The sequence below is a fragment of the Cydia fagiglandana genome, chromosome Z, assembly GCF_963556715.1.
Source record: "Cydia fagiglandana chromosome Z, ilCydFagi1.1, whole genome shotgun sequence".
NCBI classification, from domain to species: Eukaryota; Metazoa; Arthropoda; class Insecta; order Lepidoptera; family Tortricidae; genus Cydia; species Cydia fagiglandana.
The window spans coordinates 14140749-14167992 of record NC_085959.1 but is presented as its reverse complement, the minus strand read 5'-3'; the positions used below and the strand labels follow the sequence as shown (position 1 = coordinate 14167992).

General features: G+C 37.6%; 1 protein-coding gene across 1 annotated transcript in view; it reads right to left on the bottom strand.

The window, feature by feature from the left end:
• Positions 1 to 27244, bottom strand: part of LOC134678670 (SCY1-like protein 2) — a 132696-nt gene that overhangs the window by 75920 nt on the left and 29532 nt on the right. Inside the window, exon 2 of the mRNA XM_063537316.1 lies at positions 21676 to 21905. Coding sequence (XP_063393386.1) covers positions 21676 to 21840 — 165 coding nt within the window. The 5' untranslated portion in view covers positions 21841 to 21905. The remainder of the gene's footprint in view (positions 1 to 21675; positions 21906 to 27244) is intronic.

Here is a 27244-nt window from a genome sequence, read left to right as displayed (position 1 = left end):
CGTGGTTAGATTTCAGTTATGAAACTTTTTATTTAATATTCCCGCCGCCGGCTTTAGTTCCAAAAAGGCGAATGTGAAGTATTGGCTCAGAATTTAATTGGGAGCCGGGGCGGACACTGTTTACGAGGGAGGGCTACAGATGGGTGCAAAAGTCTAATTTGGATCAGCAACAGCTATACCGACAGGGGATGCGGCCCGACCGCCAATTTGGTTCAGCCAACCAAATATGTTTTTTGATATATGTATAGGTACTTGAATATTCCGATATTTGTTACTATAATAGAATAAGTAATGAACATATAATATGATGATATTTAATGATTTCTGACGGTAGCGCTATCATGTTCTACGGCGGTAGCACGGTCGCATTTTTATTGCTTGTCACCATGCCTGACACGTAACAACCATGTAAAACTCTCATACAAATTACGGCCTAAGTGGTTATAAAGGCACGGTTATTGACGTCACAATTTGTCGCGCAGTGTTGAACATTAAATTTTGCTTCATCACGTCAATATCCGTGTGCATCACACCGTGCCCCCTGCTGCACGAATATGATGGTCGTTCTTGTCTAAGCGACGGCGTGATAGAACGGTGTCCATCACTTTCTATCCGGTGTTCAGAGTGACTGTTATTTTATCACGTGGATAAAGCCATCCGTAATACGCCTGCAGGACGTTTGATTAAACTTAAATTAAAGTTTTGATAAGATGAATAAACTAATCCGTTTCGTAGTCATCGTCAGAGCTTCGGTCGGATATACTATTAAGCATTCACTTTATCAAATGCCATTAAAAAAAGGTGGTATTTGATGAAGTGGAACTGCTGGTGATGATCAGAATGCAACTCTTCACCTAAATAAAGACAGGCATGAATAAAGATCAACTGTACGATTTGTACAATTTATGCGCTTCAATTTGGGAACGCTTATAACCTATTTGAGGTTATACATAATATCATTGGGCCATCAATCCGAAATTTATTTTAGGTACAGTAGGTACAGTCGCCATCAGATATATCTGAGCGATCAAGGTGTTCACAATATCTGCGAACATCGCACTCTAACGCCCTGACAATAGAGGCGTGTTCAGATATTTGTGAGCACCTTGGCCGCTCCGATATAACTGATGGCGACTGTACATACTTATATATCTGCCGACTGTTACGTTTGATCTCGCTCCACACTCCATACCTCAACCCTGCTTTCAATTAAGATGTGTTGTAACTATTAAATGAAGGTAATAGTTTAGGGTATTTACAGTTTACAGGCATAAAGGGCATAACCCTTTACAAATAACTAATATAATGTTTGAAGGAATCCAAATATTTTCGTAAAAACAGTAACGCAGGCGTAAAAATATTTCCGTGCCGTAAAGAAAACCTGAGGCCAAACTAAGCTAAGTTATGATAATTGCAACTATAAGGTCATCGCTTATAATCGTATATTTCGTAATTTCTCGAATGCGTTGAAACGCTCTCTATGTTACTCTCTAGGACCTAGAGAGTAACATAGAGAGCTTGAAGCTAGCGAAGAAAGAACCTAGAGTCTAGGTTACCTTTTAGGCTTTTACACCTAAGATGAATTTTTGTAATTCACGTTGTTTAAAAAAATATCTCAAATAGACGCAATAAACCCCTAGTTTTTTTTTTTTTTTATTATGAATGGGCTTACTCATGGCCACAGACTAGCCGAGGCGTAGACGTGGCCTACGATGGAGCGAGCTCGCCCAGAAGGTGCCTGTTCACTCTTGATTTGAAGGTTGCCGGGTTATAAGAACACGGAAATATAGACGCCGGCAGGGAATTCCATTCCTTGGCAGTGCGCATAAGGAAAGTAGAAGCAAAGCGCTTCGTGCGAATTGGTGGAATATCTACCATGTAAGGATGGAAACCGGCCGTGCGTCTAAAAGTCCGATGGTAGAATGGGGACGGTGGTATAAGCTCGTGTAGCTCTTGGGCACACTCCCCGAAGTGCAGCCTGTAGAATACCGACAGGCTGGCGACTTTCCGCCGATGGGCCAAAGACTGAAGCTTAGCCGTTAGCTTCTTGTCGCCAATCATCCTCCTGGCTCTGCGCTCCACTGAGTCCAAAGCGGCGAGTAGTTGCATTTATCTCGGTCGACCTTATTTGGAATTGGGTTAATAAAGTCGGTTGTTATATTTAAAATTACAAATGAGATATCAAATTATAAAATGGATCTATTTTTAGGATCATTTTGAAGAAAACTTGTTTGCCTCGTTGTTTTTTATGAAGGATCGATCGATAGGTATAATATAATACAACGTAACTTCTTATTAACTTACCCATTTGCATTCTAAATCGGATAATAAATGCTTATTTAAGTAGGTTGTAAACAATTGTACATAAACTGTTTTACATCAAATATTTTTATTTTCATAACATATATCTCCCTAAAGGCTTAGTTTTGTGTACAAGTATAAACCAGTTGAAGTGTGTTTACAAAGCTAAACGGTTTATAATAACTGAAACGACGACAATAAGTGATTTATAAGAATCGAAGGGGGTGGTGACCTATTCTAACTGGGTAGATTAATCTTGCAAAATGTCATCCAACTCTCCTGGCGCTCGTTGGCAATCCTAACTGAGCCGGCTTGGCGAAACTGGGACATTTTATAAATATTGGACCACGCATGACCGGTCTTTACGTAAGTGTAGGTAATAACTGTAACGGTGCGTGTAACGAAGCGTTACACTATCGACCTTCATACTATTTCTGGCACCATACAAATTCTAAATTCCTTTTTGAAATTCAAATCCTATTCCAAATTCCATTCAATGATTTTTATTTTGAGTTCGATCACATACTTTGATCGATAAACATCATTTTATCTAACGGACTGTACTTCCCAAGTTTCTAAACACGACCGTTTAAGTGTGATTTTTATTAGTAAACGTAATAATTCATAAGTGCGTGCAGTTCAGTATAGTGCTCGTTTTGTGGCCCTGCACACCTTCCAGATATATATCTACATCATCACCAAGGCACATATTGTGCCTTTTTATTTAAATAATAAATACCCCTCATCGCTCTGGATCCTGCCTTTTCATTCCCATCATCCCTGTGAGGCTCCTCTACCTGCCCCCTCACACTGGCGCCCAACGTGCTCAAACCCGGACCTGACAAGACACCCACCCGCCCTACGACGCTGAGCAGCCCGTTCCAGTACCTCCGTGCCAGCACCTGCTCCTACCCAACAACCGCAACCAGCTGTTCCAGTTCTACATTTTTCCTTATTCTACCATTTTTTTTTTATATTGTTTGTAATTGCTAGCTTTAAGATCTTTTCAAAATTCTAAAAGGTTATAGTCGACCCAACTCAAATTTTCGCAATATCTCTCGGCCTAACATCATTTTATTTAATTTTCTATTTTACAACCAACCTTTTATCTAATCCTCAACCGTTTAACCAAAATTCCCCCCTTAAATAACCAATTACATATACATCTATCATCATTCATCATCTTATACCAATTTATCTATATCTATTTTCTAATCCCTATTATGCCAGCGTCCTACGCTTTTTGTCGCGCCACGTAACAAAACTCTTAACATAGTGATTACACAAAACATCTATCACATACAATTACACAATCCAAGATTTCCACTGAAATCTCACAAATTGGTTTCAATCCTAAGTGTTTTTAAAACTCCTTGGAGTCACTGAAGTGCGAACCAATCCTGACTTACGGCAGTACTGTTGGAGATAATCCGATAGCTTATCCTTCACCCGATTGAATAAATATACACAACTAAGCCTAATATCACAATAAACTTCTCCTTTCGATTCAATAAAAAATAAAATTTAATAACTACATATTTTATTTATATTGATAACATCAATTATTCTCTTCATAATAGGTATCCACTTTAATAAACAATGAATCCAGCACTATTAAATAAACCTGAACTCATCTATGAGCTCAAACTCAGGAACATTCAGTTCCCAGCCACCGCGCAGGCTGATGATTTAAGACAGCTCCTCACTCCAAATTTATTCGCGGACCCGTGTTCGAATCTCTCCAGCCCATATGATCTTGAACAGGATATCACCGAAATTAGCAGATGCCTCACAATAGTTTCTTCTCAGCTACAGCTTGCGACCACCAACCAAGCGAAGCACGATAGAATAGCGGTTTTCTTATTTCATTTATATAACAGAATAGAACGTCTCCATATTACCACTGAATTATCTCCAGAAATTATTGACAACTATTCGAAAATATGCGAATTTTTCTCAAAATGTCAAACAAAATTTAACATGTCACAACCGTCAACAACAACGTCAACTTACGCGTCAGCAACTTCTTTGATAGATGATTCCACAAATTTAGACCTACTTGCTCGAAAATTAACCAACCTCTCTGAAGCAAAACCAAGCGATTTTAAAAAATTCAACTATAAAGGCGATAGTTGCCCTTATGATTTTATTCGAAACATCGAAGAGTTTGCAATTGCGCGTAACATTGACGACAAACGCTTACACAAATATATATACGATTTTTTATCAGGCACTCCTTTAGATTGGTATAGGTCAAAGAAAACAACCCTTACAGATTGGAAATCATTTAAAACCCACTTCTTAAAAGATTTCGAATTGCATGACCATGACCACAACTTACTACAAAATATACATTCCCGTAAACAAAAACAACATGAACGAATAATAATGTATTTTTCAGCCATGGAAGCCCTCTTTTCCAAATTACATGAACCCCTTTCTGAAAAACAAAAAATAGATATCCTCCGTAGAAACATGAGCCCTTATTACAGTTCCAGATTAGTTCCTACAGATGTTACCTCTATAGACACATTATTCCAATCGTGCAAATGGTACGAAAGCTGTAATACTACCTCTACTTATAGCTCTAGCAACTATACCAACATTCAACAAGATCCTAACCATACCCCCCCTTCCCAACCGTACATACCACCATTCCCATTTAATAAACCGGTCCATACTGTAACAGCACCACCTTCTACGTTACGTTACTCCTGTCCGCGTTGCAGAACAAACGATCATTCTTTAGATATTTGTACAAGTAAAAATATAGTATGCTTCCGCTGTGGCAAACAAAATGTCACTTTTGCAAAATGTACAGTTTGCCATAAATTTCCAAAAAACGCATAAAGGAGAAAAGTAACTTAAATAAAACTACTGCTACAGAATGGAACCAATGGTTAGATACCATTAAATTATTTATGTCATCATACAATACTACATCAGCACTTTTCACTCAAGATCCATACGATGAACGACCTTATGTCAACATCCAGACAAATAATTTAACTTTATGTGGCCTCTTAGACAGTGGCAGTGCTTTAACTATTTTCGGAAATAATTCCCATAAAATTCTCTTACCCCACAATTTTACCATAAATTACGACCATAAAGTCGTAGGCTCTGTAGCCGACGGCTACCCTATATACTCTATTGGTACAATTCAACTACCAATTTCGTACAAAAATATTGTGGCTATTATTACCGCTCATGTTATCCCTACTATAAAGCAACCCTTGATTCTAGGCACAAATTTTTGGAGAAAATTCAATATAGCTCCCCACATATTACCTGACATAACGTCATATTCTGATAAACATATAGATACCCTAGTTATTTCCACCTGCGACCAACACATCACTAATTATGACAACCTTTCTGAAACTCAACAGTTAATTTCAGATACTATTATTGAAAAATTTAAAAATATTTCAACAGAAACCAAACCCTTAGGACGAACCCACCTCATTGAACATCACATAGATACCGGTGACCATCCACCAATCAAACAGCGATGCTATAGGCTTTCTCCAGAGAAACAAAAAGCTTTATGCAAAGAAGTTGATGAAATGCTAAAGCTTAATGTTATCGAACCCTGTGAAAGCCCATGGCTAAACCCTGTCATAATAACTCCTAAAAAAGATGGAACGTGGCGTTTTTGCATCGACAGCCGTAAACTAAATTCGATTACGCGCAAAGATGCCTACAAACTCCCACTCATTTCTGACATTCTAGATAATCTAAAAAATGCTAAATATCTATCATCGATAGACATAGCAAAAGCATTTTGGGAAATACCCCTACGCCCTTCTGATAGACCTAAAACTAGTTTCCATGTACCCTCAAAAGGCATGTACATGTTTCGCGTAATGCCTTTTGGATTGACTAATGCCCCTGCTACCCAACAACGCTTTATGGATGCGTTATTCCCTTCTGAAAACCTTGATAACTCAGTATTTACCTACTTAGATGATATTATCATCATAAGTAATACTTTCGATGAACACATCACTTTACTTAATAAAGTTTACCAAAGGCTAGTACAAGCCAACATTACTATAAACTTCCCCAAGTGTTCATTTTTCAAAAAAGAACTTAAATATCTTGGTTACATAGTTAATGAACACGGCTTTCAAACAGATCCTGACAAGGTTAAGGCAATACTTAACATCCCACCTCCCACAACTCCTCGAGAAGTTAAAAAGTTCCTAGGTACAGCAAGTTGGTATAGACGCTTTATCCCCGATTTCAGCACAAAGGTTGCACCACTAACTAAACTTACCTCCACTTCCAAAAAAGCACCACCATTTAAATGGACATCACTAGAAGACAATGCCTTTAAATCCATTAAAGAAGCTCTATTCTCTACCCCTGTTCTTGCTTGCCCAGACTTCTCAAAACCCTTCGCAGTCCACTGTGATGCATCCAGCTTCGGCATCGGTGCCATGCTGACCCAAGAATTTGATGGCGTTGAGAAACCCATTGCTTATATGAGCAAATCCCTAACTGGTCCCCAAAGAAATTACTCAATTACAGAAAGAGAACTCTTAAGTGTCTTACTAGCCCTAGAACATTGGCGTTGCTATCTTGACAACGGCTTAAAGTTCACAATCTACACAGACCATTCCGCATTACAATGGTTTCTCCATCTAGATAATCCAACCGGACGTCTAGCCCGCTGGAGTATTCGTCTATCTACATTTAACTTCGAAATTAAACATAAACGTGGTAAAGATCATCTAATCCCTGACGCTTTATCACGCTTACCTTCAGTAGACGTTATTAACTACAATAGTTCTAATACCAATGACGACTGGTATAATAATATCTACGCTAAATGCAGTTCTAACCCCAACACCACTCCAGATTACATAATACATAATAATAAATTATACCGATACTCAAAAACCCCTTCGTTACTCCAATCTGAGTATAATTGGAAAGAAGTTATCCCACTAGAGTACAGAATACCCATTATCACAGAAAATCATTCCACCCCAACTTGCGCTCATTTCGGAACATTTAAAACATACAATAAAGTTAAATTGAAATATTTTTGGCCAGGAATGTACAAAGATATTTCAAATTTTATTGCCAAATGCGAGACTTGCTTAGCTTGCAAACACCAAACCCAACTAAAACTTGGCCTAATGGGTAAACCTAAGCAATGCTCTCGACCCTTTCAATGCATTTCAATAGATTTGATCGGCCCCTTGCCTACTACACTAAAACACAACAGATTCATCTTTGTCGTTACTTGCTGTTTTTCAAAATACTGCCTCCTCTTTGCGATTAAACGTGCTACGTCATCAGTAATCGTTCATATTCTAGAAAACCTAGTTTTCCTAGTGTACGGAATCCCACAGACCATAATTCTTGACCATGGTCCTCAATTCGTTAGTCAAGAGACAACGGATTTATTCCACTCCTATCATATCCCAAAAATACACTATTGCGCAATTAAATGCGCCCAACCAAATCCCGTGGAGAGATATAATAAAGTTGTTACCACAGCAATATCCTCATTCATACAGGATGACCACAGGAATTGGGATATCAACCTACATAAGATACAATTTGCTATTAATACTTCCGTAAATGAAACAACAAATTATACTCCTTCTTTCCTTGTATTTGGTCGCGAATTAGTCACATGTGGATCAGCATACGATAAATCTGATCTCACAGATGATATTATATTCGCGCCCAGAGACGAATACGCTGATAATCTTGGTCTTCTCCAGCCTGTCTTCTCCGAAGTACAAGCCCGTCTTTGGAGAGCGCACCAAACCAATTCTTCATCGTATAATAAACATCACCAACATTTCGAATTCAACGAAAATGACATCGTCTGGAAACGAAATTACGCAATTAGTAATTCTCCTAAACACTATTCTGCTAAACTTGCACCCAAGTTTATTAAATGTTCTATCCTAAAAAAAATATCACCCTTAGTATATGTCCTACAAGACATGTCCGGCAAAATGCTCGGACGATGGCATATTAGAGACCTTAAACCTCTCCCCAAAATTCTAAAATAAATAATATACTGTTTTTCCTTAATTAGATTCTTATTTGGCTCAAACTTAGCTACTTTTCTCCTAAGCTCCTAACTTGTAAAATATTGTATATAATGTTATACATTTATAATTATATCTCATCCCCATTATACATTTCGGACCCATTACATTTCGTACATACCTACTTAGTACGAATTTATACGTTCATTTATACTATTTAATTTATATAACGTTATATTACGTTCATATAACGTTATTCAAAGCTAACTCTACCAGAGTTAGAACAATACTTATTTATATATTTCTTCCCTTGACATAACGTTCATATTTACGTACTTAGGTACATACGTACCGTACAGTACATTTATTAATTCCATTAAGGAATTATCTTATGATATTTTGTAGTAATCCTACATTCCATACGGCATTATTTTGTTGAATAAATTTCAACAATCGTACTCTTTGTAGGTACACATTATTGTAGATATTATATTTAGATTCATTAATATTCAGCGGGTGGTTACTGATTAATAAGCCTTAATACTAATGGAGAGCGATTTAATGAGTACGTCCTCTACTTAAAGGAGTACTCTATTGAAACTTATTTTGGTTAAACAATTAACCAAAATTTTATAAGATGATGTATGAATGACCTTTGGTATGCATGTTTAAATCGCCTCTCTTGTATGATAAACATTGTATATAACATCCCCACCTTCTAAATTTATCACTCATACCCATATTCATTACATTATATTTACATTACGGAAAAATCCTTTGGCCATAAGCCCCAGGATTTTCCCTTCCAGGGCGACCCCGGTAGTGTAACGGTGCGTGTAACGAAGCGTTACACTATCGACCTTCATACTATTTCTGGCACCATACAAATTCTAAATTCCTTTTTGAAATTCAAATCCTATTCCAAATTCCATTCAATGATTTTTATTTTGAGTTCGATCACATACTTTGATCGATAAACATCATTTTATCTAACGGACTGTACTTCCCAAGTTTCTAAACACGACCGTTTAAGTGTGATTTTTATTAGTAAACGTAATAATTCATAAGTGCGTGCAGTTCAGTATAGTGCTCGTTTTGTGGCCCTGCACACCTTCCAGATATATATCTACATCATCACCAAGGCACATATTGTGCCTTTTTATTTAAATAATAAATACCCCTCATCGCTCTGGATCCTGCCTTTTCATTCCCATCATCCCTGTGAGGCTCCTCTACCTGCCCCCTCACAATAACAGTTTCGATATAAGCTCTTATTGCTGATCTTTAATTTATAGGGGTTCGTGGTCAACTAGAAACCCTTATATTTTATCTGTCTATTCGTGGCGTAGCTTTGTTAGCGTAAGTAGGTACGAGAGAGTTTAAATTAAGCAATAGCTTATATAATTTTGTTTTACGACTTTGTCACTTTAGATTACATGACATGGGGACGTACTGTGGCCTATCTATCTTTACTAAAATAGGTGTCTTTTATATCAATTTTATGGAAGTCAATAAATGTGACCCCCTAACTTCTCACTGCAACTTTACGTCGACTAGACGCTTCGCGATTTCTGCGAACAACTTGTGCGCGCTGGGATCCCATGGACTTAGAGTTTCATCATCATCATCATCTCAGCCTATATACGTCCCACTGCTGGGCACAGGCCTCCTCTCGAGCGCGAGAGGGCTTGGGCTATAGTCCCCACGCTAGCCCAATGCGGATTGGGGACTTCACATACACCTTTGAATTTCTTCGCAGATGTATGCAGGTTTCCTCACTTACTTACTTTACTTAACTTACTTGACTTAGAGTTTCAACTCCAAATAATACATGTCGTTGACTATTTAGTAGTGGATTTCCCAGTGAAGTTTGTGGAATGGTATCTGAAGTACACGTATCAGAAGTCACTAATCTGGAGAATATATTTAAGAATATACTAGGAATATAGTTAGGTATACTTAATTACAAAATAAATATTTCCTCATTAATTACATGCGTACCTGAGTGTGTTCCATGAGTTCTAGTTAAACTAGAATATATTCCAGCGGAATGGTGAGAATTCTATATTTATACAACAGTAAATACACCTAGTTAAGAAGATTAAACTCTTACAATTGAGGCAACTGCTTTCGGGCGTAATCGGATCTCACAGTAGGTAGGTACTTAAAATGATTTATAGCTGGTCAAGCAAAACTTGTCAGTAAAAAAAGGCGCGAAATTCAAATTTTCTATGAGATGATATCCCTTCGCGCCTACATTTTTCAAATTTGCCGCCTTTTTTTACTGACAAGATCTGCTTGACCAAGTATAGTTAACAATGTATTTTATAAATTGATGTAAATTGAATTGAAGAAAAATATAAGCGTAGGTATAATTTCTTTATTGGTTTGGTATAATACGCCCGTAGCCGAACCTTGGCAAAAGGCTACGTAGAGCGTAGGGCTTCCAACCGATATTCCGATATCCTCTGTCCTCGGGGGTTCCCCCAATATTTTCCGGTCCCGTTTGTTACAGGATTATAAATGCAGGATTCCTTGGTGTTTGCCGGGACCGCTTGTAAGCCTAAAATATTCTTAATTAGGTTATATTACACATATTTACTAACATGTAGTTTTTTAAGTTTAGATATAAGTAGACTAACACAAATATGGATTGTAAAAAAAAAAAACTGAAATAAACAATTTTTATTTTTTTATTTTTATTTTATTTTATATATTTATCGTCTTCTATACGCAGTTTTTTTCTATTATGATTTTAGTGATAATTAAAAAAGTTCAAAATGGTCATTTTGAACTTTTTTAATTATCACTAAACTGTTCGACGCATTGGGTCATTAATATTTTTACATTATTTCTTTTGATATAATAAATACTAGGTTTACCACTTCATAACTTAATAATTGATTTTTTATTCATAATATTGACATTACTGTAATTTTATATAAAAACGTGTGATGGTATCGAAACTAAATGGCAGGTTTAAAACAACAAATTTTAACGAAAAGTCATTTACTCCCTTCGATCCGAACGAAAAATTATTTCGAACCTTCTTTGAACGAATATCAGGACTTAAGGACCTTTATTTAATCTCCGAATCTCCAGATAGTTGATTTTATATCATATTACTTACGGGTAAAAGCTTAGCAGTGAAAGGTTAAAGCGTAAGACACACGATGTTGTTGTTAATTTAATTATCACCTAACAAGCCCTAGAGCTAGTTAGACGCTAGCCTCTACGTACTAATATTATGTAGCACTAGAGAAATTGAGTTATCAAAGGACGTTAACACCGTGCAGCTTGCAGGTAAAGTTATGGGATGCTGTTATTCTGTGTCGCAAGTCAAGTTTGGAAGTGCGAGAATGAAGCGTGGCTCGATAGTTGTCTAAGAGAGCAACAATCATATTCGCAAGGTATGTGGGATAAGTGCAGAGCAAAGTCAGTAAACTTCCACCACCAATTGACTACCCCGTGACCAAATATATATGACCAATCCTATGTCCATGATTGATCATGGGGTTGGCCCCATATGATGAAATCCATTACAAACATCATGACCACCCCATATCAAATTTTTTGTCACTTGTTTATAAAAATAAATTTTACAATATTGAAGCAAAAATAAACCGCGAAGCTTACCAACTTGTCGAACAATTATCCGCACTTATCACTACATACCTTACAGATTGTTATTCTTTGACTTTTACAATATTATTCCCCATGTGAGGCCGTGAGACTACTTAATAGGGCCGATTTCACCCCCAATCCAAAAGGATTTTAAGCAATCAATATAAGTAAATAGAAATTAATTATAGGTGAATATATGAGTTACTCTAGATACAGATTACCCCCATGATATAGCTGTTTTAAAATATACTGCTTTAGAAGTAAAATCGGCTAATACTGCCCGGTACACCTGCGAGGAATTACACCCTTTTAGAGCAAGTGTGAATACATATAATACAATTAGAGGTACCATACTGAAACATTTGTGCTCAACTGATTAAAATGGAGCGGCATTCGAACTCTTAAAAGCTCTTATTGATAAGTTATTGACATGATTCTCGAAACGCGTCGCTCCCGTGCCATTAGATAAGTTTAATACAAATAAGATTTACTCGAATGATGTCAAGATCGAAATGAAAGTGACATCAATTTGTAAGTTCGAATCGCCTTCGATCCAGCTGTGGTTGAACAACAGGTAGATAAAAGAGAGTGCTTCAATACGGACGAGGTGAACGGCTGTTGCAGGGAGGTACGTGCATCCTGGCCCCAATTTCACCACGGTGACAGGTGCGACAATTGTAAAACATCGCAGGCATCCATGGGCTACGGTTACCGCTTACCATCGGGCGGGCCGTATTCCTGTTTGACACCATCATTGTATTATTAAAAAAAACTTTATTATATCGGAAAAAACAGATATTTACTCTTGCTAAGTTTATGACAATTGTCACAAGAAACACGACAATTGTCACGATATTCCGACATATAACTCATTTCCTGTCAAGATTCACTAACAATTCTACAAATATGTCGACTAGAAAAAATAATTCTTGTTTCACAACATAATTGTAATACATACAATTGTAGCAAAATGCCTGTCATATTTGTAAGTACATCTATAGAAAATATTTTATAAAATTGTAATATGTCACCTGTCGCTTGACAATTGTCGCTCGACATATGTCACTGACAATTGTAGCCGTGGTGAAATTAGGGCCTGATGTAACAATGTAAAATAAATATTAAATAAAAATAATTAAAACCCCCTACGCATATACAATGAAATCCATTTTATGCAATAAATCCCCTTACATCATTTTAGAAAAGAGTTGATACTCTTCAAACTGTTAGATCGATTTCTATGAAGTATACTGAGCTAAGAATAAGAACTACCGCATTTGTGCATGTGCAAACTTAAAGACAGTTTTCGCTTTCACGTAAAAATAATAGCATCGAAATCGTTTCATCAGTTGCAGAGCTACGTTGCCACAGACAGACAGACATTGGAGTCAAACTTATAACACTTCTCTTTTTGCGTGGGTTTAAAACCTAAAGAAAGATCCCAGCTGATACTATAATTATTCTTATTGCTGCCCGGTGTATCAATTAAGCACTTAGGTCTTAAGGAAAAAAGTTTAAATAATCTTCATTTTCTACAAGTCCTACGGGCACTTTAACAAACATATACTCGGCAAATCACTAAATATAGAAAAGTTTTACTATTTTAAATTATATTTTTTTTAAATCCAGATTAGTATCTCTAATGTAACATAACCGCTAATGTAACAACGAACGTGCCAACATCCTTATTGGATGACGACACAATGTAGAACGCTATATACGGAATAGGTCTAAAATAACTGTCATTCGTAAAATATTGCGTGGGACTCGTGGAAAATAATAGGTTGTATGAATTGGAGTATTCGATAGTTGTGCAGATAACATATATGTTATGCTTTCAAGCTATATTCAGACTATGAAGGGACAAGGGCTTCTTTTCGATTTCGTTTGACGAAAATATCACGACCGCAATAAAATTTGCTATTCCAAATATAGAGTAAGTAAGTCCTATACTGCTTAAACGATGGGGCCATGTAATTTAACATATGAAATAAGAGTCATACACGGGAAGCAATATAAAGATTGTCTGTACTGTGCCACAGAAGAAATAATAGTACTACCGTACAGACAGGATACTTTCTAGAAAACCGAAGTTTGACAGCGATTCCGGGACCAATCAATGCTATCCCTTTCTAATAATGTATGGCACTATCCCTTTCGGCTGTTTAAGGTTGGCAAAATTCAAGGCATTATCTTATCTATGGTCGTGCTCGCAAAAGGATGTCAAGTGGTGCCAACCCTAATAATTACTCGTAGCAATGCTGAGACGAACGGAGCCGAGTTTGTCCGAAGTCAGGAGTGTCTCCCCACTGACTGTATCTTTTAACGGAAAATTAATTATACCGACTGGAGCCTAACTTCTGGTTGTAACTTAAAACCTCTCTAGGCGTAATTTTCAATAATTTGAAAATGGTGTTATCAAAATACCAATGTTCATTCCCATACAAGTACCAATGCATCATAAAATTATGTTAACATAAACAATCTTGCAACAGGTATTATATCACTTTTGGTATCTGACCGACTGGTGGCATTATCGATTCAGTTTTCTGTCAAGTAAAACATAAGTAAAAAAAAAATATAAACATACAAACATGAACGCTGAAAACAATACACTCTTTTTGTTTGGGCAGTCGTGTAATAAGTTTCAAAAGCTACGTTATGGCTTAACTTGAAAAAAAAACCGGGCAAGTGCGAGTCGAACTCGCGCACGAAGGGTTCCGTACCATAAAGCAAAAAAAACGGAAAAAATGCAAAAAGAAAACGGTCACCCATCCAAGTACTGACCACGCCCGACGTTGCTTAACTTTGGTCAAAAATCACGTTTGCTGTATGGGAGCCCCACTTAAATCTTTATTTTATTCTGTTTTTAGTATTTGTTGTTATAGCGGCAACAGAAATACATCATCTGTGAAAATTTCAACTGTCTAGCTATCACGGTTCGTGAGATACAGCCTGGTGACAGACGGACGGACGGACGGGCGGACGGACGGACAGCGAAGTCTTAGTAATAGGGTCCCGTTTTACCCTTTGGGTACGGAACCCTAAAAAACTAACCATAAATATATATTCGGCCTGGGCAAATTAGTAATTAATGCCAAGCTCGAATAAACGCTTACTCTAACTATAAGTGCTTACTTTAAACTAAGTGCATACCTTGAGATATTTATTGAGCAGACTACAAGTTGGCATAGATAAACAAAAATTTAAATTACATGAAAATACTTTAAAAGTTTTTACATGTTAGGTAAATATTACAAAAATAAATAAAATTACAGCGGAGCACAGTGGAAAAAAATCTTATAATTGAAATGTTACTGTTTAGTGTTTACGTCAAAGACAATAATTATCACAACTGAACCTACAATCTTTCCGCCCGCTTAGTGCCGTGCCACGATTCACGTCCTGTCTATTTCGATCTCAATTCGATTACGTGTGTTTACTTGAAAACCCGCCGCGTCTGGAATACCTCGTGTAATGGCCGACAGGAATGCCAACATAGCGCAACTATTTCAGATTGTGTGGGGTTCCCCTACCATCGGGGGAAAGCATGGTAATCTGACAATTCAAGGTAAGCGTCAGACCCATGCCGCCTTAATTAACTGAGATCACAACTGATATAACTTCTGATCAAAGCCTATCAACCGCCACCCTAATCCTAAGTTTTAATTACTTCGATGAAATATTTGCGCCAAACCGCTATTAGCCTTAGATAGTTAAAATTTGGTAAAAAGTCTCTAAATCATAAGTATCATAACATAATATATTATGACTGTGTGCATTAAGGGCATAAAAGTGCTGACGTTTACATAAGTAATAACCTTTCAGAACAAAAACAAAGACATGATTTTGCTCCTTAATATTTTGAGCACAAAAACTGCTAAGCAAAATTATTTCTAAAAGCTTAAACGCGATGAAGTTGCATTAATGATTCACGGGGTTTGAATTTTGTCGTGCTTGAGAAATAGCTCATTTCGAAATCTCTTTCAATTGTGAACATCTTATCTTACAAGTACAAAGTATACAATTGAATGACATTCCAAAATGAGTTACTGCTTATTATAAGCACGGCAGTATTCTTCTTTCCACTTTTCGGCGCGTTTACAACAGACATTTTCAATCACAATAAACAATGCTAGTCAAGAATATTGTTAACGATATTAGTCATACTTACTTTGAGTCATACACATTTTATATTATGCTTAAGAGCGCTCTTACAAGAAAAGTCGAAATAATGCAAAATTGATGATACTAGTCGACGAAATTCAGGACTTTGTGCTCATTATTAGACACAATGAGTACTTGTTCCAGTAAAAGCATCTTCTTATCTTTTTAAATATCGTTGTAAATATTAGAAAAAGGACTTATTAAATTAGTAATGATTTTTTTTCTGATGGTCGTTTCCGAAAAACCTCGTGAAGCACTGAATGGCAAGCTCTTATTTGGAAATGTTGAGAAGTTTACTCTGCTAAACCTGGCTATTTTGTATTACTAATAACCTGTACTTTAGGCATATCAAACGATATTTGTCCTACATACCTTTGAGAAAGAGAAAATCAAAGTAAAATGAACTCAATTTTCTCTCCGAAACAAGTGTCAATTCCTACGAAAATCTACTTAATATCGAAGTCATTTTCATACTCAAGCAATCTGCAACGTTTGCTTATACTATTGGTATACATTAGTGTTTATAAAATTCTACTATAATTTTTTGGCAATTTTTTGAAAACTACTCTATATTACCGATGACGCGCGCTGCGCCAGCTCAGTGCCGCGGCGAAGCTTGTAGAGGCAGGACGTGTGTCGGTCGGCTCCGCACATTTTCAACGGCGACGACGAGGTTTTTTATCATTGTGTGCGGCGGGCGCCGTGTAAAACGCTATACTGTGTGCGTGAAAACCGCAACGAGAGACTTTGATCCTAGCACTGTTTTTATAGTATTATAATTTATAATGGTACAGTTTAACAAACTACCGGACAGGATTAAAAATATTTGAAACGACCTGACATTCTATATGTATTTATTTGACTCATGATAGTACTCAGGGTCTGATGATGGAGCCGGAAGGTGCTCACCGGTACCAATCAACCATGCAACTAAACCACTTCGTGTTTAGGCTCGTTTGATTCGTCTCAACAAGATCTATGACACAAGATAGTACTCAGGGTCTGATGATGGAGCCGGAAGGTGGTCACCAGTACCAATCAACCATGCAACTAAACCACTTCGTGTTTAGGCTCGTTTAATTCGTCTCAACAAGATCTTTGACACAAGACAGTACTCAGGGTCTGATGATGGAGCCGGAAGGTGGTCACCGGTACCAATTAACCATGCAACTAAACCACTTCGTGTTTGGGCTCGTTTGATTCATCTCAACAAGATCTTTAACACAAGATAGTACTCAGGGTCTGATGATGGAACCGGAAGGTGGTCACCGGTACCAATCAACCATGCAACTAAACCACTTCGTGTTTAGGCTCGTTTTATTCGCCTCAACAAGATCTTTGACACAAGATAGTACTCAGGGTCTGATGATGGAGCCGGAAGGTGGTCACCGGTACCAATCAACCATGCAACTAAACCACTTCGTGTTTGGGCTCGTTTGATTCGTCTCAACAAGATCTTTGACACAAGATAGTACTCAAGGTCTGATGAGGGAGCCGGAATGTGGTCACCGGTACCAATCAACCATGCAAATAAACCACTTCGTGTTTGGGCTCGTTTGATTAATCTCAACAAGATCTTTGACACAAGATAGTACTCAAGGTCTGATGATGGAGCCGGAATGTGGTCACCGGTACCAATCAACCATGCAACTAAACCACTTCGTGTTTGGGCTCGTTTGATTCGTCTCAACAAGATCTTTGACACAAGAAAGCACTCAGGGTCTGATGATGGAGCTCGAAGGTGGCGACGGGTACCTGTCTATCATGTAACTAAACCACTTCATGTTTGGGCTCGTTTGATTCGTCTCAACAAGACCTTAGACACAAGATAGTACTCAGGATCTGATGATGGAGCTGGAAGGTGGCCACGAATGGTGGTACCAGTCTACCATGTAACTGAACCACTTCGTGTTTGGGCTTCGTGTTTGGTTCATCACCTAGTGTCTAAGATCTTGTTGAGATGAATCAAACGAGCCTAAACACGAAGTGGTTTAGTTGCATGGTTGATTGGTACCGGTGACCACCTTCCAGCTCCATCATCATTCTGAGTATCACCTAGTGTCAAAGATCTTGTTGAGACTAATCAAACGAGCCTAAACATGAAGTGGTTTAGTTGCATGGTTGATTGGTACCGGTGACCACCTTCCAGCTCCATCATCAGACCCTGAGTACTGTCTTGTGTCAAAGATCTTGTTGAGAGGAATCAAACGAGCCCAAACACGAAGTGGTTTAGTTACATGATAGACTGGTACCCGTGGCCACCTTCCAGCTCCATCATCAGACCCTGTGTATCTTCAGTGTCAAAGATCTTGTTGAGACGAATCAAACGAGCCTAATCATGTTACTACATGGTTGATTGGTATCCGTGACCACCTTGATCATCATCATTATCATCAGATCCTCAGTACCAGTTCGTTTTTAAACCCTCGTTGATACAAACTTTACAACCTATAGGTACCAAATGCAATGACGAAACATGTAAATAAGCGAGTACCTATAATTTCTTTCGAGTAATATACCTTCATAAGTACGAGTATGGTGCTATTCATAAATTACGTCGTTTCAAATGGGAGGAGGGGGGGAGGTCTGGACATCGGATGATGGTAGCATGACGTAGGAGGAAACAGAGTCATCCGAAGCATGATTTTTGGATGATTAGAGGGATGGGGGGGTCAAAAATAGTCAAAAATAGATGACGTAATTTATGAACAGCCCCTATGTACATTTGCACTGCATTTATTATTTTCGTACCTACCAAATAACAGTTTTAGGACTTTAAAAGTTAAGTACAGTTAGTGTTGTTATGATTGGTTTCAATACGCTTCGCGAAGGATCAAGAATGTTTGATCCATCATTGTAGTGCGAGTGTGGTAGAAGGGATCGGCATACTGAGCTCGCACGGCCTGCCGCAGCGCGTAAAATACCTAAACTCGCTCAACCCCGAAATGTAATAGCACTCTTAACTCGTTTGCGTATTTCCAATAGACTTCGCAAAGTTAAGGAAATCTAAAGCTATTTTTACGCTGCACCCGCAGTATATATTTTTTTAGTAGGTAATTGAGACACAAATAAGAAAAACGGGAGATAGGTATAATATATGTACCAGAGTCGAGGTATATTATCCACAGCAGTGACCTTTTTCTAAAATAAAAACTTAATCCACAAAAAATTCTATATAATATGTACTACATGAAAACAGCCAGATAGATATTCGAAAGAAATATTCCAAAGCTGCCACGGAGACGCTTCGCGCCTGCTAGGTCAATTAATAAATATTATTTTAAGCACATAACACAGTAAATAATTAAGATTGAGAACCCCCTATTCTTTTATTCTTCCATTCCATATTTATATAGTTTATATTATATATTTTAAATGTTGTATATGCATTAATATTTTGTATGGCATCAATTTTATAGTTACATGCAATAACGAAACTTTGTACAGATTCGGGTAGAGTTATTAGCTAATTAGCTAGGTATATATTGATCCTGACGTTCTAACATCGAGTTTTACATACTTTGCTTATGTACATCTAAATAATGATATTAACGTTATGTCCGAACTTATCTGCATCAGCTATGAGTTGCATATCTGCAATAATACGCCTCTGAGTTAATTAAGTATTTCAATTAAGTTTGCATGAGCGCCAGATTGACAAATTCATTAGTAGTGCGGTTAGACGAAATCCACGGCGCGCGTCGCGTCGCCCAACAGCAATACCTAATACCTGGCTGCGAGCGCCTCAATCCTGGCTTACCTGCTACTATTTAACTTGTTTATTTTTAACGGATCCCATTTACCTTTGTACTATATATATGTATTATGTATAGGCAGAGTTAGACTAAGAAAAGTCTGTAGCGATTTAGATAGCCCACGCCAGTGTTATTTATACGTCATAGATAATATCATAAAAGTTAGACGTCTAAAATAATACTTGAACTGCGTGGCCTGTCCAAATCTCTGCACACTTCTTGGTCTAACTCTATGTTGCTGTAGTATGTTAACGCACTTATGAAGTAAATTTAACAATATATACTTGATTTAAGATGGCGTTCACTTTCGTTTAGTTTATTAGTTTAGTTTAAGAGTTTCCCTTAAACTGTTCATACTTATGATACATTAAATTAAAGTAACGATAAATTTAATAAATTTATTAAACAGTGGGTGTGCATTAAATGTGTCGGTAAATGGGTAAGTAAATGCAACACGGCAAACACCGCGGGTTACATTCAGTATCAAATATATATGTCGGCGGCAGATCGTAAAATCGGGCATATCGAGATATTCCTAGGCAGATCATGAAACGCCGGCATTTCATGATATGCCTAGCGAACAACAGCCATATCGTGCAAACCTCACAGGGTGATATTCCTAGGCAGATCATGAAATGCCTGCATTTCATGATATGCCTGCATTTCATGATATGCCTAGCGAACACCAGCCATATTGTGCAAACCTCACAGGGTGATATTCCTAGGCAGATCATGAAACGCAGGCATTTCATGATATGCCTAGCGAACACCAGCCATATCGTGCAATCCTCACGAGGTTATTTTACGATGCGCCCGGTATGAAGCTAGGAATATCAACGAATGCCAATGCTCTGATCGATCTGCCGCCTCTTTTATAAGGCAGATCGTGATATGCCTGGGCAAACCTTAGTCAGATCATGAAATGGCGGCGTTTCATGATATGCCTAGGAATATCTCGATATGCCCGGTTTTACGATCTGCCGCCGACATATACATAGTGATGGCAAAAGTGGCTAATATGTACACATTCTTATTTCTAACGTAACCAAGGAGTGTTACGATATATTTGGCTATTTTGGCCGTCACCACATTTGATGCCGACTGTTCCTACCAGAGATCGAAAAGGGTACGCTATTTTACCTTAAGCATTTAATCAGTCTGTTTACCGTAACTACCGTAAGTATGGTTAGTATGGTACCTATAGGTATTTAGTTGTCATAAGTTATTTTATTTATAAAAAAATGTATTCACTTAATAACAACTTACAGTAAGTAATATTAATTCTGTCAAGTTACTCTTACCGACCTCTGCGCCAATACTATATTACTATGTTATATGTATACTTAGCAACAACGTCCACCACGAACGAAATACGAAATCTTTTCTACAGCGCATTGAAATGGGTTGGTCGGGATTTAACATTTAGAAGCTCTGTAGTAAATACTTTGGTAAGAACAGATAATTTAAAATCCCTATGTAGGAATGGAAGTCTTAGGATTAAAATGTTACTAAATATTGATTATTTGATGAACGACGACATTTTATTAAAGAGAGCTAAAGAAAAGAAAAGAAAAAGTAGAAAAGATATTTGACAGAGAAGATATTTGGTCAGTGGCGGATTTGCAGTCTTTGCCGCCCTAGGCCCCAGGCTCTGTAGCCGCCCCTTTCCCAGCACCCATCATATTGACCCATCATTTGAGTTATTTCTTGTTATCATCAGCGAATTTTTTATCACAATTTGCCACCCCTAATATCTTGCCGCTCTAGGCCCACCTTAGGGCAAATCCGCGACTGTATTTGGTACTCACCTTCCCGTCACTTTTTCTGTAGGCGTCGTGAACGCGCCACACGAGCCCGGGACCTGCATTACTGCTCTCCTTGCCAATCTCGAAGTACTGCATGATCGGATTGCTCTCCAGCTGCGGTGGGTTCTGGGTGCTCACGCTCTTCAGTTTGGATATGATGCCCGCCATGCCGGAGCCGAGGCGACGGGGCAACGGTTCGGTGCGTGACGGTTCCGGCTCTTTGGCTTGTTCACCTGCAAGTATATACTGTATCAATGAAAATTTTTCGAAAGGGGTCATCCATTAATTACGTCACACGAATTTCTAGGTTTTTTGACCCCTCCCCCCCTCCTTGTCACACTTGGTCACATTTGGCAAACCCCTCCCCCCTAGTGTGACGTCACATTTTTTCTACGAAATCGCCAAATCGAATTAAGTAGGTACCTAATATTATTAATATTTTATCAAAATATTTTTGACGATATAAATATTAGTAATTTTACAACCCAAAACTGCTTAGGAAAGAAAATTAAACGAATAAAAACGATTATCGTTTTAAAAACTTGTTATTTAAATGTACAGCGAATAAAATAATTTAAATAAATTTTCGGTTACTGATGAAGTTAAAGTGACGTCACAAAGTTTGTGTCTCCCCCCTCCCCCATGTCACAATATGTCACATTTTCTTGACCCCCTCCCTCCCCCTAAACGTGTGATGTAATTAATGGATGACCCCAAAGCGATGGTAGCCTATAGTATATTTTTAACCGTCTTCCAAATCTCAAAGAAGGAGGTTATCAATTCGCTTGTATGCTTTTTTTTCATTTAATCAAATTTTAATTTTTGTAACCCATATCGGCCTTATCCTACGGCGGAACAAAGGCCGCCACTGCTTAACTTTCTTAACTTCACTCTTTTTGAACGCAAACTACATAGTACTTTATTTAATATGTACGAGTATTACATACTAAACTTTTATATTTTTTGAGTTTAAGTAATTATTTAATCGTTTAATAATACCATTAATGCCTAATTAGCAAATTTACACATGCCTTTAACAAACAGTACCAAAATGACACGGTAATTCCGCGTTATTCAGAAGACAAAAGGTCACGAGTAAGACAACATTCAAAATAGCATGTTCTCTTCATCTGACCTTTTTCTTTATAGGTACACATACTCGTATACTTAAGCACATAATAAATAAATGTTTCATCGTGCACCACAAAGAAAATTATAAGGTACACGTGGACTTACATATTACCTATAGCGTTTTCTACAGACAACATAGAATAACAACACTAAATTCCAAATAAACAGTGTAGAATAAAACGCATATACCTACCTAATTCGTGAAAAAATACAAACTGCATTAATCCTTAAGTACCTACGCCTGTACAAAATAGATTTTATCTTTTACGTCTGCTTGTCCAAAATGTGTTTACAAATAAGATTTACACAACTTCCGTGAGACACAGACATATTAAATATATTAAGAACGAGTCACTCACCCCCCCCCCCCCCCCCGGGTTAAAATACGTGAGTGACCCGTTCTTAATATATTTAAGATTTACACAAATAATTAAACCGCAGCTTGGTAAATAACTTTTTTCGTCGATGGCCATTTATATTCTTTAAATAAACAAAGACAAGAGGTCTATTACTGGATCTATTTGAAGATAAATACTCGTACCTACACGTAAATGTCCGAGTGCACTTAGACAAAATCACAAAACGAAACAAAATTACAAGACGAAAGACATTAGGTATATTTAGAGAAGAATGAAAACTCTAGAGATTTCCATAACCATGCAAGGAACCCAGGAAACCTGCTAAAATTATATGAAATAACTAAAGGGTGGACAGCGGTTGCAATACGGTGACGAAAGCACTTCACTCTTAAGATGGATAGGACATTTATTAAATTTCGTGTAATAATTTATGTACTTATGCATTTTTTGTTATAAATATATCACTAAGTACAAAATACCTCTATCCTCCATGGAACATAAACAGGAAGTAAGAAATTACTGGCCACTTGTAAATGATCACCTCTTGAGAGTCTTACGACTATTAAGTATTTACCTTTAGGTATATCTATAACGTCTTAGACTTGTCAATTATATGGCCAAGTCATTTAACTCGTCGAGTCGAGTCTGAGTCGGACTCGCGCACGAAGGGTTCCGTACCATAAAGCAAAAAAAAACGGAATAAAATGCAAAAAGAAAACGGTCACCCATCCAAGTACTGACCACGCCCGACGTTGCTTAACTTTGGTCAAAAATCACGTTTGTTGTATGGGAGCCCCATTTAAATCTTTATTTTATTCTGTTTTTAGTATTTGTTGTTATAGCGGCAACAGAAATACATCATCTGTGAAAATTTCAACTGTCTATCACGGTTCGTGAGATACAGCCTGGTGACAGACCGACGGACGGACGGACGGACGGACGGACAGCGAAGTCTTAGTAATAGGGTCCCGTTTTACCCTTTGGGTACGGAACCCTAAAAATTAAAAATATCTTATTGATACGGTTTAACACCCCCTGGCACTGATTAAAATAACCGACTTGGTTTCACATAACATCTTAAAACTTTTTTGTAGTAAAACAATTACACCGCGAGACTTGCATCTTTTTACATGTAATGTTTTTGATGGGATTACCTTTACTTAATACCAAAATCGCATAGTCTGACAGATCAAATCAAATCAAATCAAAATGATTTTATTCAATCAAGAGTAAGTTACAGATAACATTATATAATTATGTACCTCTTTTTAAGTAAATTGTTACTTGTGATAAGAGGTACTGCTCTTCTCTTATTTTAACAAAAACCCTTAATTTTATTATAATAAAATCTAATGAAATACAAACTATAACAAAACGTATTCTTATGAGATAATGTATAAAACATGAGTTCGGTGTATCTATGAGATGGATTTGAGTTTGAAGTTAAATCGACTCTATTATCGTGCCGCAATACGTCGCACAATTTAACTTCGTCCAAACGGACTGTCGAGCACTAGTTAGTAGCCGCAATACACGATTTAACTTTGTTGAAGATACTGCCGGACAGGCGGACACTAGTTTTGTCTAAATAAAATATCACATAATTGTCGTGTTAAAAAAAAAGAATGATGCACAAGCGTACATAACGCACACTTGAGGGGGCACTTAAGTACCCCATAAGTACTACACGGAATATTAAAAATAATAATACTTGCTTACTTAATGGCGCAGCGACCCAAAATGAGTCTTATTGGCCTCCGACACGAGTACACGCCAGTTGTCTCTATCCTGTGCCATCTCCCGCCAGTTATCGGCATGGAGACCGCGCAAGTCCACTTCAACCGCATCGCCCCAGCGAAACCTGGGACGTCCGATCGGCCTCCGCCCTACCGGGCGTCCCAGTCGAGGGACGCCCGGTAGGGCGGCGTACGAGGGCGTCTCCTCCATTCTCAAAACGTAAAAAGTTATTTACCAAGCTGCGATTTAATTATTTGTGGAAATCTTATTTGTAAACACATTTTGAACAAGCAGACGTAAGAAATAAAATCTATTTTGTACAGTCGTACGCGTACATCGCCTTACCATACTTCGCTGTAACAATACTTCACATGACCATGTGTCGCACTCCATCAGTAAATTCATACATTTTTATGTTCCTGCATCAATAAACTTGATTTACAGCAAGCACTTTAATTGGTGGTGTTTCGTAAATTGACGGCCTGGCTGGCATTTAGGGAAGCCAACCGCTGTGTAACTTGATTAGTGTAGTTGTGCGTAGTAGTTTAACCCTTTACCAGGCCAAGGGAAATATTCCACCCACATCTTATATCGGTTACCGTAGTCAGGTTTTAACTCCAAACCACCTACAAAATATTTTGTCAATCCCTGAAAATATTATTTTATGATCTTCATTCACAACACGCTTCTAAATTGCGTAATATATCTTTGGCAGCCATTTCAATTCACTTGAACGCTAATTTCAGCAAACTACGGAGAAATTCGAACACTTTCCATAATTTCTATGAAACAGAAGTACATAGATCGAACAATTTTTTGATATTTTGTAGATTTTGAGTGTTGAAAGCAAATGTAATCGTAAACATTGCTAAATATTCATGCATTATTGTGTATGACCAGAATTAGGATGTGGGTTGACATTATCCCATGGCCTTATTAGAGTTTAACTGTGTGGGAGCTATTTTTCCCATGGCCCGGTAAATTGTCTTGTCATGTCATAAAAACTCACGTAAGTAATAAAACAGTTTGTGTGTTCAACCTAGAGCGAATTCATGTGGTTCGTAGGAGATTTGGAGTTAAACCTTGACTATTATAACCGATATAAGATGTGGGTGGAATATATCCCTTGGCCTGATCAAGAATATAATAAGACAAAATCTAGTATGACAGTTCATTACTTAGACAGGCGATGGGATAACCGTAACCCACATTTTTATTTCTGGTTTAGAGGAAGATCTCCGACTTTCATAAATACATTTTTTACAAGGCGTTCAATACGGTTGCAACAGCATATAAAGTACGTATTAAGACACGCTGGTTCTTCGGGGCCTGGTAAAGGGTTAAACTATTAGCGTGGACAAGGGGCGAAAATTAAATTCTGCTCCACGGATAGCTTTTAAGTGGGAACAGTCAACTATTTGTACAGTGTTTTGAATGCGTTGTAAATATTAATTAAGGGAGGGTTGTATTATTTATATGTTAATAGTGACCAAATTCTCTTGTATTGTTAAATTCACATTTCCGACCTCGAAACGAAAGGCCATCAGATCAATCACAATTTCATTTTCATTCTATTAGGTAGAAAAATCCCGAATATTCTTGATTTTGTGAAATTTCTCCACAGAATCATAAGTCTTAAGCAGACTACATTTGCGTCAGCATGAGTCCAGTTTGGTCTATAGAGACCTTTTAATACAGCTTGGGATACAGCTGCTGAAAGTTGCCTTATTCTTATCTAACACCAGTAGTCCCTGTATGATACCAGATTAAAGTTAGTTCAGACCAAGGAACCAGAACCGACTTAATGTGTTTATTGGCCTCGAAAACAGCTAGTAAATTTATAGTCATGTCATGAAAGAGACAACTTCGCAACAATCGCCTTCGCCTTACTAGAAGCTACACAATGCAAATTGCACCCAAATAGTTGATTGCACATACACATATGTGTTATCAAATAAAAGCTGAATAAAAAACCTAGATACACACGTTTAGTGTAAACCCCGTTAAAGCTCAGAGCATTTCTAATTGAAAGGAAGCGAGAGTTAGTGCGCCGAGCCATGAAACAAGTGCCCGGCGAACATTCCCGTAATTCGACAAGACAAATATGCACGGTTTCTTTCTTTTTAAAATATAAATAATTATGATTATACCAACAGTAGAAGCGCCGTTGGGGTAATTATATCAAAATAATAAACGGTTTCAGACAGACAGGCAGATTGACGACAGGCAGGTGGACAGACGAAAGGATAGACAGACAGAAATTCGGACGGAGAGACGAAGAGGTTTGGTAAAATAATTCCGTTTTTCCCCCTCAGGTACGGAAACCTATAAATGAAGTCCAACTA